This window comes from Bubalus kerabau, chromosome 11 (assembly GCF_029407905.1).
Source record: "Bubalus kerabau isolate K-KA32 ecotype Philippines breed swamp buffalo chromosome 11, PCC_UOA_SB_1v2, whole genome shotgun sequence".
NCBI classification, from domain to species: Eukaryota; Metazoa; Chordata; class Mammalia; order Artiodactyla; family Bovidae; genus Bubalus; species Bubalus kerabau.
The window spans coordinates 25,477,472-25,494,643 of record NC_073634.1 but is presented as its reverse complement, the minus strand read 5'-3'; the positions used below and the strand labels follow the sequence as shown (position 1 = coordinate 25,494,643).

Below are 17,172 nucleotides of genomic sequence, written 5' to 3'. Positions count from 1 at the left end.
CAATAATTATGATAACCACCACTGACTGAGTGCTCTCTCTGTGCCACGCCCTGTTCTGTTTTCCCATAGAGTCACCTGAACAACCTCATGATATAATTGTAATTATTCCGTTATTACTGATGAGGAAACTAAGGCATAGATTAATTCATTTGCATGAGTTACAGGCAGTTCAGTCCCAGAAGTCCCAGTTCTTAGCACAATATTGCTCCCGGTCATAGTAGACATAGCTAATATTCATTTAGCACTTCAAATACACCAGTCTCCATGTTAAGCATCTTATACATGTTGTCACGATTTGTTTGCAGCAATCAAATGAGATAAATACCATTTTTATAACTGCTTTACAGAGCACCCTTAGAGTAAGTAACCATAGTTTCAGTAGTAAATGACAGTAAGAATTTTGCAACCTGAGTCCCTTTCTTAAGACAACATTTTAGGAGGCTGTTTTATCCCACCAGTATGGTGGAACCACTCAGAGCCATGGTCATGCTTACAGGAACATGATTAGCCCTAATAGTTCTGTTATTTGCGCCTGGTATGCTGCAGTCCGTGGGGTCACAAAGAGTCAGACACAACTGAACGACTGGGCTGAACTGAACTTCGTATATACGGGGACCCAACATGCTTGAGAGGACTAGAGATCAGATCTACATGAGAGGGTCAGAGACAGAAAGGTAAAACAAGGTCTGTATGTCATCCTGAGCTAAGGAATGGGATAGGAGCCTAGGGCTTCCAAGGTCAAGAGGGTCATTCACAGGACTGAAAGCAGAAGAACAGATATCGATAGATACTGACCCTGCCATACAGATAGGGTCACTTAGATAAAATTTATCTCTGTGAATAACTTTTTCTGGGAAAAATCCCCAAATTCTTCTAGGTAGTTAATGGAAGGGCAGTAGTTTCTCTTGAATCCACAGGTCTTGATTGCTTGCAGCTCAAAATAATCCTCATGCAGCAGTGGGGAGGCTCATTCTGAATCCCTGCAATAGTGTGAAGACATAAGGATTGATTGCTTAATCTAATGTAAAATAGCAATAAAACATTAACGATGGAATAGAAGTGTGATATATAAAAATTAGCATCAGTTCATTAATTATTAATTTATTTTAGTTATATTCAAGGAAATTGCTGGTATCCTGTCTTTTAGAATATTTTATACAAATGCATGCAGAGATTGATCTGTCATTCAATCTTCTATGACTTTGGAGAAAAGGAGGAGAGGAAGGAAAAGAGAGGATATGAATTAGAGACCTTAGGAAAACTCAGCTTTATTTCTTGGCATTCTGTTTTTTAAAGCTGGCATCTTTCGAATAGGGATTCCCTGATAGCTCAGTTGGTAAAGAATCCACCTGCAATGCAGAAGTCCCCGGTTCGATTCCTGGGTCAGGAAGATCCGCTGGAAAAGGGATAGGCCACCCACTCCAGTATTCTTGGGCTTCCCTTGTGGCCCAGCTGGTAAAGAATCTGCCTGCAATGTGGGAAACCTGGGTTCAATCCCTAGGTTGGGAAGATCCGCTGGAGAAGGGAAAGGCTACCCACTCCAGTATTCTGGCCTGGAGAATTCCATGGACTGTATTGTCCATGGGGTCACAAAGAGTCAGACACGAATGGGCAACTTTCACTTTTATACTTTCTTCCGATTAGAATGCTTTCAGCATATTCTAGCTGCTTTCCTGTAATGTTCTAAGAGTGAGATCTTTCCACTGCTTTCCAGGGAAACTCTTTAATTTGAGCAAAGAATCTTGACAAAGGAGGAAGGACCAAAGGTATAAATAATCTCTGGAAAGAGTCTAATGACAAACCCAGGAATGCTGAAAAAATTCAAGATGAAGAGAGCTTTGGAGAAGGTTGGGAAACCAACTGTGCCTTTGAAATTCAACAGCTGCCAGTTTCATCTAATTTCAAATTCTTATAAAGGGCAGTGGCAAATTGAGGACTTAACAGAAGTTTCTAAAACTGAACTAAAATGTTTATATGTTCAGTTTGTGGGAAAGATATTTGATGCCCCAAATACTCTTAACATTATCCTCAACTTTGAGGAATTTGTTAAAACAACTTTTTCAGGAGAAGTTGACATTTTTCATTCCTATTAAGGAATTCAGTCAAGATCTCAGATTACAAACAGTCCTAACAAGTTAAGGAATCAGTTTAAAGTTGGTAAGAATCTTCCATCATTTTGCTAAAAGTCCCTCTGATGGAACTTGCACAATGTCAATAGTGGTAAACAAACAAACAAAAAAAAACCAAAAAAAACAAAACAAAACACTAGACTAAGATCCATTTTGGTGTATTTCAACATGGTACCCAATGCTTTATCCACTTTGTTTGTCACTAAATTGACAAATTGTCTCAATGTCTCCAGTGCACATGGAGGTAACAAACTCAGGATCCTTATTACTTTATCCTTCTTAAGACTGAGGTGTACTAGCTGCAGGGGAATAAAACAGTGCGAAAGTATAAATTTTATACATCACAAAATTATGGACATTTTTAATACATCCAGATTTCCACATTACCCTATCATCATAGGATAGAAGATTTTGGGGGAAGGAGTTTAGATTATAGAACTCCCAGTTTATTATTTATTGAAACGACAATTCTAGGATCCCTGCAGTCTCTCTTTTAAATGGTCAACCAGCATGTCTTCTAGGGACTGGAAGGTAGGCCTGAAGCTAACAATAGATTGCTAAAAAGAGAGAGATCAAAAAAGAATCACATTTGTTCCTATTTTGCATCTGAACAAATGAGTTGGTTGCCATTCAGATTCAAAAGCAAACAGAGGAAAATAGAATAGAGCAAGGTTCTGCTGGAAAAGCCCCTGCTCCAGTGCTCTGTGACACTGCCCTGGAATCCCCTGAGAACAGCAGGATTTTAGCTATTCCTGCCCCTTGCTCTGCTTGAAGCAATGATTTCAATCACCACTTGATAATGCAGAGAGATCAGTGCAGGGATGACAAGGCCTCCTGGAGAATTACTTTGGTTTAGCTACTTTAGCACCTCTCTTCTTTGGAGTCTATTTAAATTAAAGAATAGCACCCATCCGGGTTTGCCAGGCTCTGCTTCATAGCAGGAGCTCCAGGAAAAGTATAACTTCAGCCCCCTTTGTGTATCTAGCTACCCTGGTGAGGGGACACCTGTTAGGACTGGGGAGCTAACCAGTTCCTTCTTTTCTTTTTATTGAACTATAGTTGATTTACAAAGTTGTGTTTATTTCAGGTGTATAGCAAAATGAATCAGTTATTTAGACACATACACATTCATATATGGCTTTCCAGGTAGCTCAGTGGTAAAGAGTCTGCCTGCAATGCCTAAGACCCAGGTTCGATCACTGGTTCGGAAAGATCTCCTGGAGGAGGACATGGCAACCCACTCTACTTTTCTTGCCTGGTGAATCCCATGGACAGAGGCGCCTGGCAGGCTACAGTCCATAGGGTCACAGAGAGTTGGACATGACTGAAGCAACTTAGTATGCACATTTTTATGCATATATGCAGACTATTTACCACTGAGGCGCCAGGGAAACACTCCACTGAGAATTTTCTGACACCTACCTCTACCATCTGCCAACTGCCCCTTTGGGTGACTGGTTGAAGGAGAAAGTTAAGAACTATAAAGTAAACCACTCCATTTCAGTTAATCATAACTCTTCCTAACATGTTACAGTCCTTTGCAAAATGATTTTGCATGCATTATATTATTTGATCATTGCATCCACCTGTGAAGTTTTATTATTCACCATTGATGAATGATGACACCATTTATGTGATCATCATAACACTAAATATTACAGTTATTGTGAAGTGAGTTTCCTTATCCCCATTTGATAGATGATAATATGAATGTCTAGAAAGATGCCAGAACTGGTCCACAGATCTCAGCTAGAAAGTGGCAGAGTCAAGATAAAAATCCAGGGTAATCTGACTCCCAGTTTGGTGCCCTTGACAGTTCAACCAAGGAAACAATAAATGTAAGTCATGATCTAGTCCCTCTTCTGTGACTAGCTTAGAATGGAAACTTAAACAAACTCCCAAGTGACGTCAGGGCAAAGAGTTCCTCACCAGTAATCTAAAAAGGATGTAAAAATGTTATTAGAAATAATATGAAAAGCAGTCTATTCTTATCCTATTTGGAATGTTAATTAGAGGGAGAATTGATTTGTGTCACTTACATAAAATGTTAAGAAGTTATGTGTGGGTCTTCTCTGACTGCCCTTTTCTTTCCCTGATTCCAAATCACTAAGCAACTCCCAAAGTCAACTGTTGATGGGGGAGGGGGGGTGAAATCTTAAAATGGGCAAGGAATTTAAGCCAAGTGATACAAAGGTAACCCATAGCAAGCATATCTTGCCTTGTTGGTAGAGCAAAATCAGTGCCAACAAGAGCACTGGATAAAGCCCTAGGTGATGTGAAGAGAGCTTTCGGCTTTGCAAGGGCAGCAGGCATAATCCTTGATTGAGTTTTTTTCCTTTCCTTTTAAATGAATGCTATGACGGAAATGCTGTTTCTGATTTTTTCTTAAGACTTTATATTTAGAGGGAAAGAAACCAGCCAAAGAAGTCAGGCCCAAGGTAACATCCACCAGAAATGCTGTCAAAGCCATCAATAGCCCTTGACCCTGGAGGCGGCAGCGAGCATTCTGCCTGAGGAGAGGGATGGATTGAAGGGTGACCAAGCTGGCAGACCCAGCGAGAACACAGCTTTGATGCAAATTCTCTTCACTGTCCCATGGCCATGCAGCACCCTAGCTCCCTGTTTGGCAGACTCACAAAATGTGAAACTTCTAACTGAAAACTCACCCCAAACATTCTCAGTAAGCCTTTCTTACCCTAAGCAACTGTCTTTTCTAGACCATGATTTTATCCTGAAGCTTGTTCTCTGTTGTTGCTGTGTTTTGTAATAACAAGTTTACTGAAATACAATTCATATACCAGAGAATTCACCGATTTAACGTGCAATTCAGAGGGCTTTCATATATTCTCAGAAGTGGGCCACCGTGGCTGTAATCTACTTTAGAATTTTTTCATTACCCCCAAATGAAATCCCATGCTCATTAGCAGTCACCTGCCATTTATTCCCCAACCCTCAGCCCTGAGGCAACCACCAATCTACTTTCTGTCTCTATGGATTTGCCTATTCCACTTTCACATAAATAGAATCATACAATGTCTGAACTTTTGTGTCTGGTTTCTTTCACTTAGCATAATGTTTACAGGCTTTATCCATGTCAAAGTGTAGGGGAGGAAAAATAATTTTCCCTCTACCATTTAGAGTTTTTGGCTGAGCCCATGTAATAAAAGACAGATTAGCAAGAGAAAACTAAACAATTTTATTAACATATGTACATGGGAGATACCCAGGGAGAAATGAGTCATTCTCTGAGGTGGCTTAAATGCAATCTTAAATACTATCTTCCTAGGGAAATGGGAAGGGGGATTTAAGCTTCTAAGGGAGAGTACATAATTATTAGAAAGAAATGAATGGGCCCTTAGAAAAAAAGACGGGAGATAAGTGATGTCCGCTTCTAGTCTCCTTTCTGGTGATGAGTCAGTTTCCCTGGTTGATGAAGCATCTATCTTTAGGCATATAGGGTTTCAGAGAAGTGTCTCCCTGTATTGGCTATTTTTAGGTGCTCTCAGCTCAAAATGGGCTTCCCTGATGCTTCAGTGGTAAAGAACCCACCTGCCAATGCAGGAAACATGGGTTCGATCCCTGGTTGAGAAGATCCCCTGGAGAAAGAAATAGCAACCCACTCTAGTATCCTTGCCTGGGCAATCCCATGGACAGAGGAACCTGGTGGGCTACATACAGTCCATGGGGTCTCAAAGAGTCTGATGCTACTTAAGGACTAAAAGCCAATGACAAGCTCAAAATAGTCAGTATACCAAAGCAGTATGTTTTAGGGTGGTGTATTATGCTACCTGTTAGTAGCATGAATCAGAATTCTGATCCTTTTAATTGCTGAATAATATTCCATTGTGTGGCTGTATCACATTTTGTTTATCCAGTCATCAGCTGACACACATTTAAGTTGTTTCCAACTTTTAGCTATTGTTAATAATTCTGCAATGAACATTCATGTACAAGTCTCTGTGTGGACATATGTTTTTCAGTCTCTTGAGTTCCACCTCAAAATAGAATTGCTGGATCATATAATAACTGTACTTTTAAACTTTTGAGGAACATCCAGACTTTTCCAAAGCTTCTATGCCCTTTTACATTCCCACCAGCAGTGTAAGAGAGTTCCAATTCTTGTTCATTCTCCATAACACTTAGTACTATCTGTCTCTTTGATTATAGCTATCTTCATGAGAGTGAAGTTGTATCTCATTGCGGTTTTGATTTGTATCTTTCTGATGGGCTGCAGTCCATGGGGTCGCGAAGAGTTGGACATGACTGAGCGACTTCACTTTCACTTTTCACTTTCATGCATTGGAGAAGGAAATGGCAACCCACTCCAGTGTTCTTGCCTGGAGAATCCCAGGGACGGGGGAGCCCAGTGGGGTGCCGTCTATGGGGTTGCACAGAGTCGGACACGACTGAAGTGGCTTAGCAGCAGCAGCAGCAATGACAAATGATGTTAATTATCTTCTCATGTGCTTACTGGCCACGGGTTTACCTTCTTTGGAGAACTGTTTGTTCAGATCCTTTGCCCATTTTAAGTTGATTCTTTTTGTCGTTTTGAGTAATAGGCGTTTACCCTGAAGCTTTTAACATCAGACGGAATGGAGATTCAGTTGCAGATTTGCCTTACCTGATGACACCACTCTGTGGTCAGAGAAATGACCAGATCTTTGCCCTTCAGATGAGGTTGGTCCTGGGACTTCTTTCTTGAGTCTGAGTATGGTGGCCTCCAAATGGAAAGTTTTCAGTTCCATGGACATGGCCTTCCACTAGCGTGGCTCAAGGCAGAGAGAGGCACTGACAAGGCACAGAAGGCATTCCTATCTTCTGTGTCAGTCGAAACCCTTAGTCTTTCTATTCTCCAAACAGACCTCTGTTGTATTAAAACCTAGCACCAGAGTTCTTATCTCTCTAGGAAGGAAGTCACTGTGAATGAGTATAAACTCTGCTGCCCAGATGTTCAAGGTCTTTTCTCATCTATAACTATTATGGTGGCTTGTGGAAACCAGTATTTCCTGAGGAGGACACAACAACTTTACATTCTCTATATAATCCAGAAAAGAACACTGGTGAAGGACAAAGTTAAATGCTTTTCCCATGCTTCAACCTAGATTTCTAATTAGATCTAAAATTTACTTTTGACTCTCCCTTCCTCACAATGCTACCTGTGTGTGCACGCCAAGTCACTTCAGTTTGCATGACTGTGCAACCCAATGGACTGTAGCCTGCCAGGCAAAAATACTAGAGTAGGTTGCTATGCCCTCCTCCGGGGGATTTTCCCAACCCAGGGAGTGAACCCTTTCTCTCACATCTCCTGTACTGACAGGTTCTTTACCATTAGCGCCACTTGGGAAGCCCCACAATGCTACCTTTTCCTTATCAATATATATTCTTTTAAGCATCAGGGACACATGTGCCGATTCTTCATTAGTCAGTTCCCAGCCCCAGTTACATTATTAGAATCCCCTGAAAACTTTTTAAAACTGTATTCATGCTGAGACTCCTGAACTGGAGAGTCTCATCATCTCACTGATCTGGAATGGGCCCAGCCTAAGCATTTAGAGTTTTCAGTTCAAATATGCAGACAGTTTCAAAACACAAGCCCAGCTATCACTAGCCTCTTCATTTATTATGAGACTTAGGAATGCTTTTTCCAGTCTAGATCAGCACTTCTCAAACTTTTACTTGCATTGGTGTCCTCTGAGGGTCTTGATAAAATGCAGATCTGATTTGGTGGGCCTGGGGCAGGCCCCAAGACTCTGCATTTCTAACAAGCCCCTCGGTGAAGCCAAAGCTGCTGGTTGGCTGCTCACATTCCTCAGAACTGGAGCCCCTATGTGTCTGTGGCATTTTTCAGTTAATCCTAATAGGATCTTTATCACCTCAAGGATTTAACTTTTTAATACACCATCATCCAATATAATATGTACTGCTTTCCTTTTAAAAATATAATTAAAAATCTATAGCTAAAAAAAAAAAATCTATTGCTGCTCATCTAGGCAGTCTTTGCTAACATAAAGATTGAACAATAAACCTCTGTATTAATTCAAGGTAATGATTTAGATCTTTTAAAGTGGTCATAAAAATACTGCACAGCTCAATGAGCAAGGACCTTGTAGGTCATGTACCTGAAAGATACTTGTCTGTGGATCCAGTCACAGGAGCCTCACGTTGTGACCTTGGAAGTTACTTTACTTCTCAGTCATTATTTCCTCTGTGAATTGTTAAATGGTAGAAGTTACTTCCAGGCCTGCTAGAAAGATGGGTGAACTAAGAAATGCAAAATGCCCATCAGTTCATTGACCTCTGATTTAAAGAGAGGTTAGATCTTTAAGAAAATCTTTTCTAAAGAGATATTGCAGTACCTATATATGTGAAATCCTCAGTAAAATCTTTTTGTTTTATGAGGATTTAGAAAGATTCTCTTCTTTTTCATCCTCCAACTCATCTTTTCTCGCTTCTCTCAACTTCAAGAGTAGTCTTAGGGAGAAGAAAGCACAGAAGGACAAATTGAAGCTGAATTTGAAAAGAGGCTGATTCAAATTTGGCTTAATAATGAGATATTCGTATTTTGAGGAGATTTTATAACTCTTGCTAATAGCACCATGTCTTTCTCTTCTTTTTCATAGTTTGCCTGAGTCACCACCTGATATAAGAACTCCTGACTAGGATGCTTGAAGGAATCTGGGTCCTTTGAAACCCATCAGATAAGAGAAAAACTGAGAAATAAAACATAGATGTGGCTTTAGTATCATCAAAGGCAAGGCAAAAATCAAAGGAACGACCTGTATTTTTCCACTAAATAATTTGATCTTTCTTAACCAAATGCTTTTTTTCTAGAAATGAAACCAAAATGTATCTCCATAAATATTTTGGCCATCCTGAGAAATTATTTAATGTCTTAATGATATCATAAGATTTGTAACTGTATTGCTAGTTTCCAGGAAACATAGTTTTTATAGTATACTCTTCAACTTTAGAGTGATATAAAAAAATCAGGTGAGAAATTCTCCTTACCCTCTTCATCATGATTAGGGTAGCTGAAAATTGCATGACACAATTTTTCTGTTTGTTCCCTATCAATGTAAAATTAGTGCAGACATTGTTGTTGGATGAAAGGCTGGATCTACCCAACTATTCCAGTTTTGTTTTGATTAACTTGCTGATTTAAAGAAATAATAAAACTAGTGTAATGATATATATATATATAAGTGAATCACTTTGGTGTACACTTGAAGCTAATATAACACTGTAGATTAACTATACTTCAAAAAAGGAAAGAATAACAGTTATCTGACTGCTTCCCATTGATAAATAGAACCAAAATATAGCCAACATGAATCTATGTTCTCAGAGAGAGAGAGTCTTATTGCAGTGCAAAAGCCCTATGAATATGGGATTGGTGTGGCAAAGGGGGCAAAGTGAAGGACCTCTAAGATCATTCAGTCCTTGAGATTTAATTTTCACTGCAGAACTGTGAGGAGCAGAGAGAGATGTGCTTCTGCTGATTATCAAGCTAAAAGTGAAACTGGGGTTTTCACCAAACCAACCCCATCTTATTTACTTCGCCCATGATGAAAGAAGTGGCCATAGTCTTTTATGCATTAGGTTCTGGAAAGTGAGCCAAAGACATGCCAAGGATATGATCCTTTAAAATTTACATAGGTTAGTTGCACCTCTCTACCTTTGTTAGGGGGCTTCCCTTGTGGTGCTAGTGATAAAGAACCTGCCTGCCAATGCAGGAGACACACGAGATTTAGGTTCAATCCCTGGGTCGGGAGGATTCCCTGGAGGAGGGCACAGCAACCCACTCCAGTATTCTTGCCTGGGGAATCCCATGAACAGAGGAGCCTGGGGAGCTGCAGTCCATAAGGTTGCACAGAGTCAGAAATGACTGAAATGACTTAACACGCATGCACCTTTGCTAGGGGGAGAAACAGTTCTGTTCGTAAGCAAAAGATGAACATTACCAATCTCTTCTGGGTTTTGCCTCTCTTGATTCAGAGGACTAATTCATATTGATTTCTTTATCTTGCCTCTTTAAATTGACTGAATTTTCCTTTAATAATCAAGTTTCCTATTAATAGCTATACTGAGCAAGAGGAGTAAAATCAATATGTGATTTAATGGCTCCTCCTGTCAGGGGCACTATTGATTGTATTACTAATGATTTTGAAATGATATACCATTATGCAAATCCCATCTATTTTAGGTGCCTTTGCCAGGCACCTGCAGAATTACTGTTTTCTTTTCCTTCATAGCTGACTTCCAGTGTCATAGTTATCAAGTACTGAAATGTTTTCTAAGGATTATAATCCCAGTGACTAGAGATACTCTATTGATAAATTTTAAGTGTTTGTTATATAAATGAGGGGGGTGAGACCTTATGTTTTTCACATTGATCAGCTACTCAGAATGTAGAAAATAAACCTATCACAGCAATAGCAGATTAAATTCACCAAGGATCAGAAACACAATGTTACTTGGGTTTTTCTGTTTATTTATGAATAAGTGGTCATGTTGCCCTTTGGGAATGAAACTGGGAGCCCCTGCTAAACAAATGCTTGCCCTAGTAGAAAGACCACTCCAAGCATCTCCACTATGCTTTATTTCTATAATAATGCATGAGAGTTGGGATGGGTTGGGAGTACAGGATGGAAAAACACAAGTCAAAAGTTTATATGTAATATAAGCAAGAGCATTGCAACATGCACTCTAACCGTGAAGTGTCTTGAGAGGCCTTTAGGTCCAAAAGACAGTAGCAGGACCCTTCTAATGCCCACCGGCGTTTTCCCACACACGATCATATGATGCTGATGGCTTTAGCAGTGATGTACAAGTATAGTCTATGATTACAAGGCAGTAAGATGGAAATTAATACCTAAAATGCATAATTTGGATGACAAATAAGGTAGATGTTTGGCAGTTTTTTGAAGAATAAATTTGATCTCACTTACCAAATTCATTCTAAAATGAAAAACACATGTATCATCCATTCCTATATCTTCTTATGCTTTCTCTAATATTTCGTATTTTTTTTGGATACTGAGGAATGATCAGATACCCTGGTATAGTCAGAGCAGGCTGGTTATAGATATAAAGTAAATTGGTGAATTCCAGAACATAGTTTTGGAAGTTAGGAATTGTTCACTATATATATGTGTGTGTGTATATATATAAATATATATGGCTGGACTTTTGTCAGACTGTTGGTAGTTTTACAAATATCTAACTGCTCTTTAAAAATGATGCTGCTTTAGTCATTGACAGCTGCTCACCTAGCCTTACTATTTCAGTCTTTGAAGACAAAGCTGAGATAGAAAGGCACTATCGTGTGTTCCAATTCCTTAGCAGTGAACCATTGGGATGTGAGTGTTATGGGGCTGTTCTTTAGGTGAGGAGCAGGGAGGTTATGGGGCTCTTTAGAACCAGAAGCAGTCATTTGTTCTCACTTAGCATTAGAGGCTGGGAAATTCAGAGAATTAAAAGCAACTTCTACCTTTATTCTCCTTCATATGAGAAGAGAAGGCTGGTGCTCTTTGGCATGTGTAGGTCTAAATGAAACTTGAGAGCTTTGATCAATAATAAAAAAAAGAAAAAAAAAAAAAAGAGAGAGCTTTATAGAAAACCTGGAAAATTCCACCAAAACTAAATAATGTGCATGACATTAAAACTGTATGTGTTTGAAAACTCATCTTTTTTAAACCTTTAGTCAGAAATATTCTTGGCCGATGTTACTGAACAAAAGATATTTTTAAGAACAAACACGTGTTTTTGGGCTCTGAGTAAATTGTAATACATGAAGTGATTAAACCCTTATTAATTAGAAGGTAACACTAGATTTCTTTTCAGAGTCATCAAGGCTTAGGGGAGGTTTAGATTTGCATAATATTTGTATTTGTCATACCTGCCTGTCCATCACAACCATAAGACAACAAGGCAAAAAGTGCTAAAGGATCGATTACAGGAAGAATTCTTAATGAAATGTCTCGATGTATCCATGGAGTTTGCAAGGAGGTTAAAGAATGTATTTTGTCTAAGTTTAAACTCAACTTTGGGAGGGAAGAAAATAGAACATCATTCCTCACCCCCACTTTAAGAGGCCTTCATCTTTAAAGAGACAAAACACAGCTTCCCCTTGTGATCTAGGTGGAAAATCTGACTCACTTGAAAATGAGTTTGACTCTAGGATATTGGGTGGGGTAAGGTATTTTATTTTGTGATCCTTTTATATATATATATATATATATATATAATTTTAATAAATTTTGTGATAAAAATGTCATGTTTGGAAATAAAGCAAAATGAAAGCTTCACAAAATGATCCTCACAAAAATGATCCTCATGCCTGTTATGAACAGAGGTAGCCTCTGTTCATATTTTGATGTGGTTTACTGATTTGTATCACAGGAGTAAATTCCAGAGCATAGCTCAGACAGTCCTATGGTTAAGGTATTTGCTTATAAATATATTTTTCTCTTCTTACTATTGTGATCTGTGTTTTTCTGCTTCCCACAATGATGATAAACCTAGCCGTATGAGAGCTGTGTTTTGACTAAAATAATTCTGTGGCCCTGGGCAGGGGCGCTGTGCATTTCTCAGACCCATCCCACACCCTTTCTGGAAGGACAGTCTCACAGTCCAGAAGTTTCTCAGTTGGCGTTTGTCTGGAAGTGCTGCTCGTTAACCTTGCTTTCCTCTTCTCTATGTTCCTTCTCTTCTCTTTCCTCTTCCCCTTGTTCGTCAATTTCTATTCTTCTCTGTTTCAGCAAAACAATATCAGTCAAGGTAATTGATGATGAGGAGTATGAGAAAAACAAGACCTTCTTCCTTGAGATTGGAGAGCCCCGCCTGGTGGAGATGAGTGAGAAGAAAGGTGGGGGAGCTGCTCCAGGGCTGAGCCCAACAGCTTCTGCTGGCCTGTGCCACCCCTGGATGCCTGCACTCTTCAGAACGTGACTTACGATGCACACATCCCTCCACCTATGTAACAGGGCATGGATCTCCTTGGGGCCACAGTAGGCCTGGCCTGGAGCCCCATCAACCAGTTTGGGCCACTCTGCACATTGCATTCTGAGCATTGGCAGTGCAGTCAAGCTTCCATTGCTGGGAATGTTGGTGCTGATGCTGGCTACACCCCCATAAAGCCAACGGTCTGATTTCCTAATTTGGGGTACCTCCTGACTGCTAAATTGAAGGAGAAGAATTTGTATCAGTGATGGATTGGCAGAGAAGATTAGCGGGGGCCCACTGAGAGTCCCTGGATGCCCTTTTACATACTCCTGGAGGTCCATGTGTGGCCCGTTCTCCTTCCATAACATCACAGTAACATGCTGCTTGGTGAACACCTAGCATGAGCGTGTGACTCCAACCATTTGTTTTGCCTTTGTCTTGTGTTCCCACAGGAAGATCATTACCATTAGAATATTTGACCGTGAGGAATATGAGAAAGAGTGCAGTTTCTCCCTTGTGCTTGAGGAACCAAAATGGATAAGAAGAGGCATGAAAGGTGTGAGAGTATTCAAAGACATACCAGCGAGAAATTGTACTCTTCTCTCCGTGTCTCCTACTCTCACACTTAACTCTCTCCTCTTCCTCGGCTTCCAAGTACTATACTTCCTCTCCTTTGAAGCTTTGGCAATTTCATTCCCCTTCCCTGTTCCACCATGCACCAAGAAATGCCCCTTTTTTTCAGGAAATGCCAGTTCACCTTAATTGATACCAGATTTCAGAAATAATGGAAGAGAGTTCTGTAATTCAGAAAGGATGACATAAAAGAATAATTTCTGGGTTTAGTTTTTCACTACTCAGGAATCATTCAACAATTTGGTTCCAGCTATTAAGCATCCCCTAATACGTTAGCGATGGACACTACTGTGTACATGTTAGTCATGGCAGTTGTGTCTCATGGTAAATAATAGGAAACTTCAGAATTCAATCATTAGTCTTCCTTAGAGAAGCCAGTTTTCAAAAACAAAAAACAGTAAGAACAAAGATCTTTAAAGAGCAGTATTCATTTTTGCATAGTATTACTCATATCATCAGATATGAAATTTAAAAAGTATAAAACCTATAGGCATATGAATTTTCTTTAGTAGAAAGGACATGATGATAGTTCATTAAGAACTTAACCCTTAATTAAGGCTGATTCTGCCTTATGCTTCAAACTCTTTCAATTCTCATTGAACTGACACATTTCTAACAAAGAAATTTTTTCTAAAAATAAAAAACAGCATGAAATTAAAAAGTTTTTAAATTTTGTTTAAAAACAAAATTTTAGAGCTGAATTTTATATCAGCTTTAAAAATAGTTTTTTTTTAAATTTTGAATTATTCTAAAGGCTTCCCATAATTACCCTCTAATAGTGGCCATTTTAAAAGGAATGGTAAATTTAATGGTATCTATAAAATGAACATAGAACATATTGATTGCATTCAAACAATTGATGAGAACAGTTTAAATGGTTAGATGACCACTTTGCAAGAAATATATACTTTTACATGTAAAGGAAAAATCAAATACACAAGACTAATTCCTATATAGACCCAACATTTGGGGGAATTTAACTAATCTTGCTTTTATTAGAACACACTGGCCTCTGAGTCCATCAGAAAAACAAAGTTGTCCTGACTTAATCAGAACAAGTTCAAAAAGGTAACAGGAGCCTTTGGAATGATGGAGGAGGAGCACTGGGGACCCATTTTAATGCAGCTTATTTAATGTGCCATAGACAGCAGGTGAAAGAAAAAGACACTTTAGAAAATTGTGCTGATTTCTTACAAAGATGGGATCAAAAATGCCTCATTAACATACAGGAAAAAGCACTTACTTCTAATTGTATTCCTCCAAAGGATTGCCTTTTATCTCAAGGAAGAGCATCTTGGATACACAGCTCTTTCGATTGTCATTTTAGTAAAATATGCCTTCATATAAAAGCAAATTAAAATTCCTTGATCTGCTTTCGACACCCACCAAGTAGATCTGTGTCGTCATAAATAAAATGACTGACTTGTTTTTGAAAGTACCCTCTAATGCCACTACCATTAGAAAACTGGTCCTGAAGAAGTAATTGTAACATTCTCATCTGTAACTGTGGAAGTAATTTATTTGATACATTTAGGCAAGTAGATTTTACCAAAATAAAGTGCTACACTTACAGTCTGAGTTTAAAGCTGCTGCTAAGTCGCTTCAGTCATGTCCCACTCTGTGCGACCCCAGAGACGGCAGCCCATCAGGCTCCAGCGTCCCTGGGATTCTCCAGGCAAGAACACTGGAGTGGGTTGCCATTTCCTTCTCCAATGCATGAAAGTGAAAGTGAAGTCGCTCAGTCGTGTCCGACTCTTAGCGACCCCATGGACTGCAGCCTACCAGTTTCCTCCGTCCATGGGATTTTCCAGGCAAGAGTACTGGAGTGGGGTGCCATTGCCTTCTCCGAGTTTAAAGCACATAGCCTGAAAGACAAAGTATGTATGTCCTCTCCACCGACCACAAGCCTTCCCTCTCTGACTTGTCAGTTTCTGTGAAATTATGTGTCTGCAAGAAGCGATGTGGCTGTCCAATTAGAATGTGCAGAAGTCATAGATAAGGACACACAAATAAGCACTAATTCCTGGGACTCAAGTTTTGAGGATTTAAAAAAACCTAAGCATTCCTTGATGACCAAATATCATGCATATAGAACTTCCAGAGAGAGAACTTAACCCTGGGTCAAAATCTCCTTATCAGGAGAGATGGCCAAAATGAAATGTCCTAAGATGTTTCCTCCATTTTCATTGAAAGGTACATGAAAGGTACAATCCCTGAGATCCTGGATGATTTCAGACTTCTGTCTGTTGAATTCACTAACTCCCAGGCAATTATTTCATGAAGAAGACTCATAAAATATTTCTGCTATATTTGGCAAACTAGATATATACACTGTGTGTAAACATATAATGGACATGTTTTCTTAAATGTCAAGAAATGATATATAAAGTAAATTGTTTACATATACAATCAGGCACACCAATTTGCAGAAATTAGGGATTTTTTTTTTGGAAATACTCCCAATGCCACATTTACTTGGCATGCACCATTTAGTAGCAGCTCCCTACCACTATAATCAGATCTGCCTGGATTTCTTTCTGCTGATATTCCTCTTACTTTCATTATTCATCTGGTCTCTTATTCTGTGTTTGTCTTTGTCTGTTTCCTTCACAGCCCTGTTATTGAATGAGCTTGGTAAGCATTTCATTTCTTGCATTTCCTTTCCATTTTTCTAGGTTATTTTCCTTTTCTATCAGGTGCCACAGTAGCTTTCTGATTTATTCTTTATTTCTCTTGATTTATTAACAAGATTGTTGTTTAGAGCGATTGGCCTCATAATTTTGTGGAAGTCAGACAGTTTGTATTCCACTTTGAGTTTAGTATTACCTTTTTTAAAAAAATCAGTGACTTTTTTAGGCATGCACAAGAATTAAATTTGTGCACTGAACATCATAACCTTAAAAGAATGATTAATGGTTAAATCTTGAATTGATATTTCCATACCTTTCTTAATTATAAATACAATTTGGCAAGTTTTTGTACCTTGGATGGGTTGTCAGGTGGTCTGATGTCACTGGTATTTGTTATTTAGAGTGTAAATGAAATAAATGGTAACATTTATTTATTTTCTTTCTTTTTTAGGTGGCTTCACAATAACAGGTATGAATTTTTAAGTCTAATGAACCAAATTTTATTTTTTACTATCTGTTCTCACCATGTGTTATTTACATTTTAAAAAATTATTTCCCATTTTTATTTCCTTTTAATGAAGGGAAATACCTGTATGGTAAGACAATTTTTTAAAATGTTCTTCATTTTCTTCCAGTTACCCTTAAATATCAAATAAGAACCGCATCTTACTTACCCAGAATTAACCTTTAGCTGTGGTACACGGTGTGCTCTTGCTGATTTTACACATTTAATGTTTTACACATTAACAAGGTGTGTGTTGTGTTTATTTATGAGCAAATTTGTATGGAGAACCTGTAATTGGTCGTGTTTTAACACTGATCAATTTACAGATATG

At 38.8% G+C, this 17,172-nt stretch overlaps 1 protein-coding gene across 14 annotated transcripts in view; it reads left to right on the top strand.

The window, feature by feature from the left end:
- The window catches only part of SLC8A1 (solute carrier family 8 member A1), a 463,546-nt gene that overhangs the window by 359,442 nt on the left and 86,932 nt on the right, over positions 1-17,172 (top strand). For all 14 annotated transcript variants that reach the window (XM_055539881.1, XM_055539882.1, XM_055539884.1 and 11 more), the window contains 2 exons: positions 13,526-13,629; positions 16,788-16,805. In XM_055539881.1, coding sequence (XP_055395856.1) covers positions 13,526-13,629; positions 16,788-16,805 — 122 coding nt within the window. The remainder of the gene's footprint in view (positions 1-13,525; positions 13,630-16,787; positions 16,806-17,172) is intronic.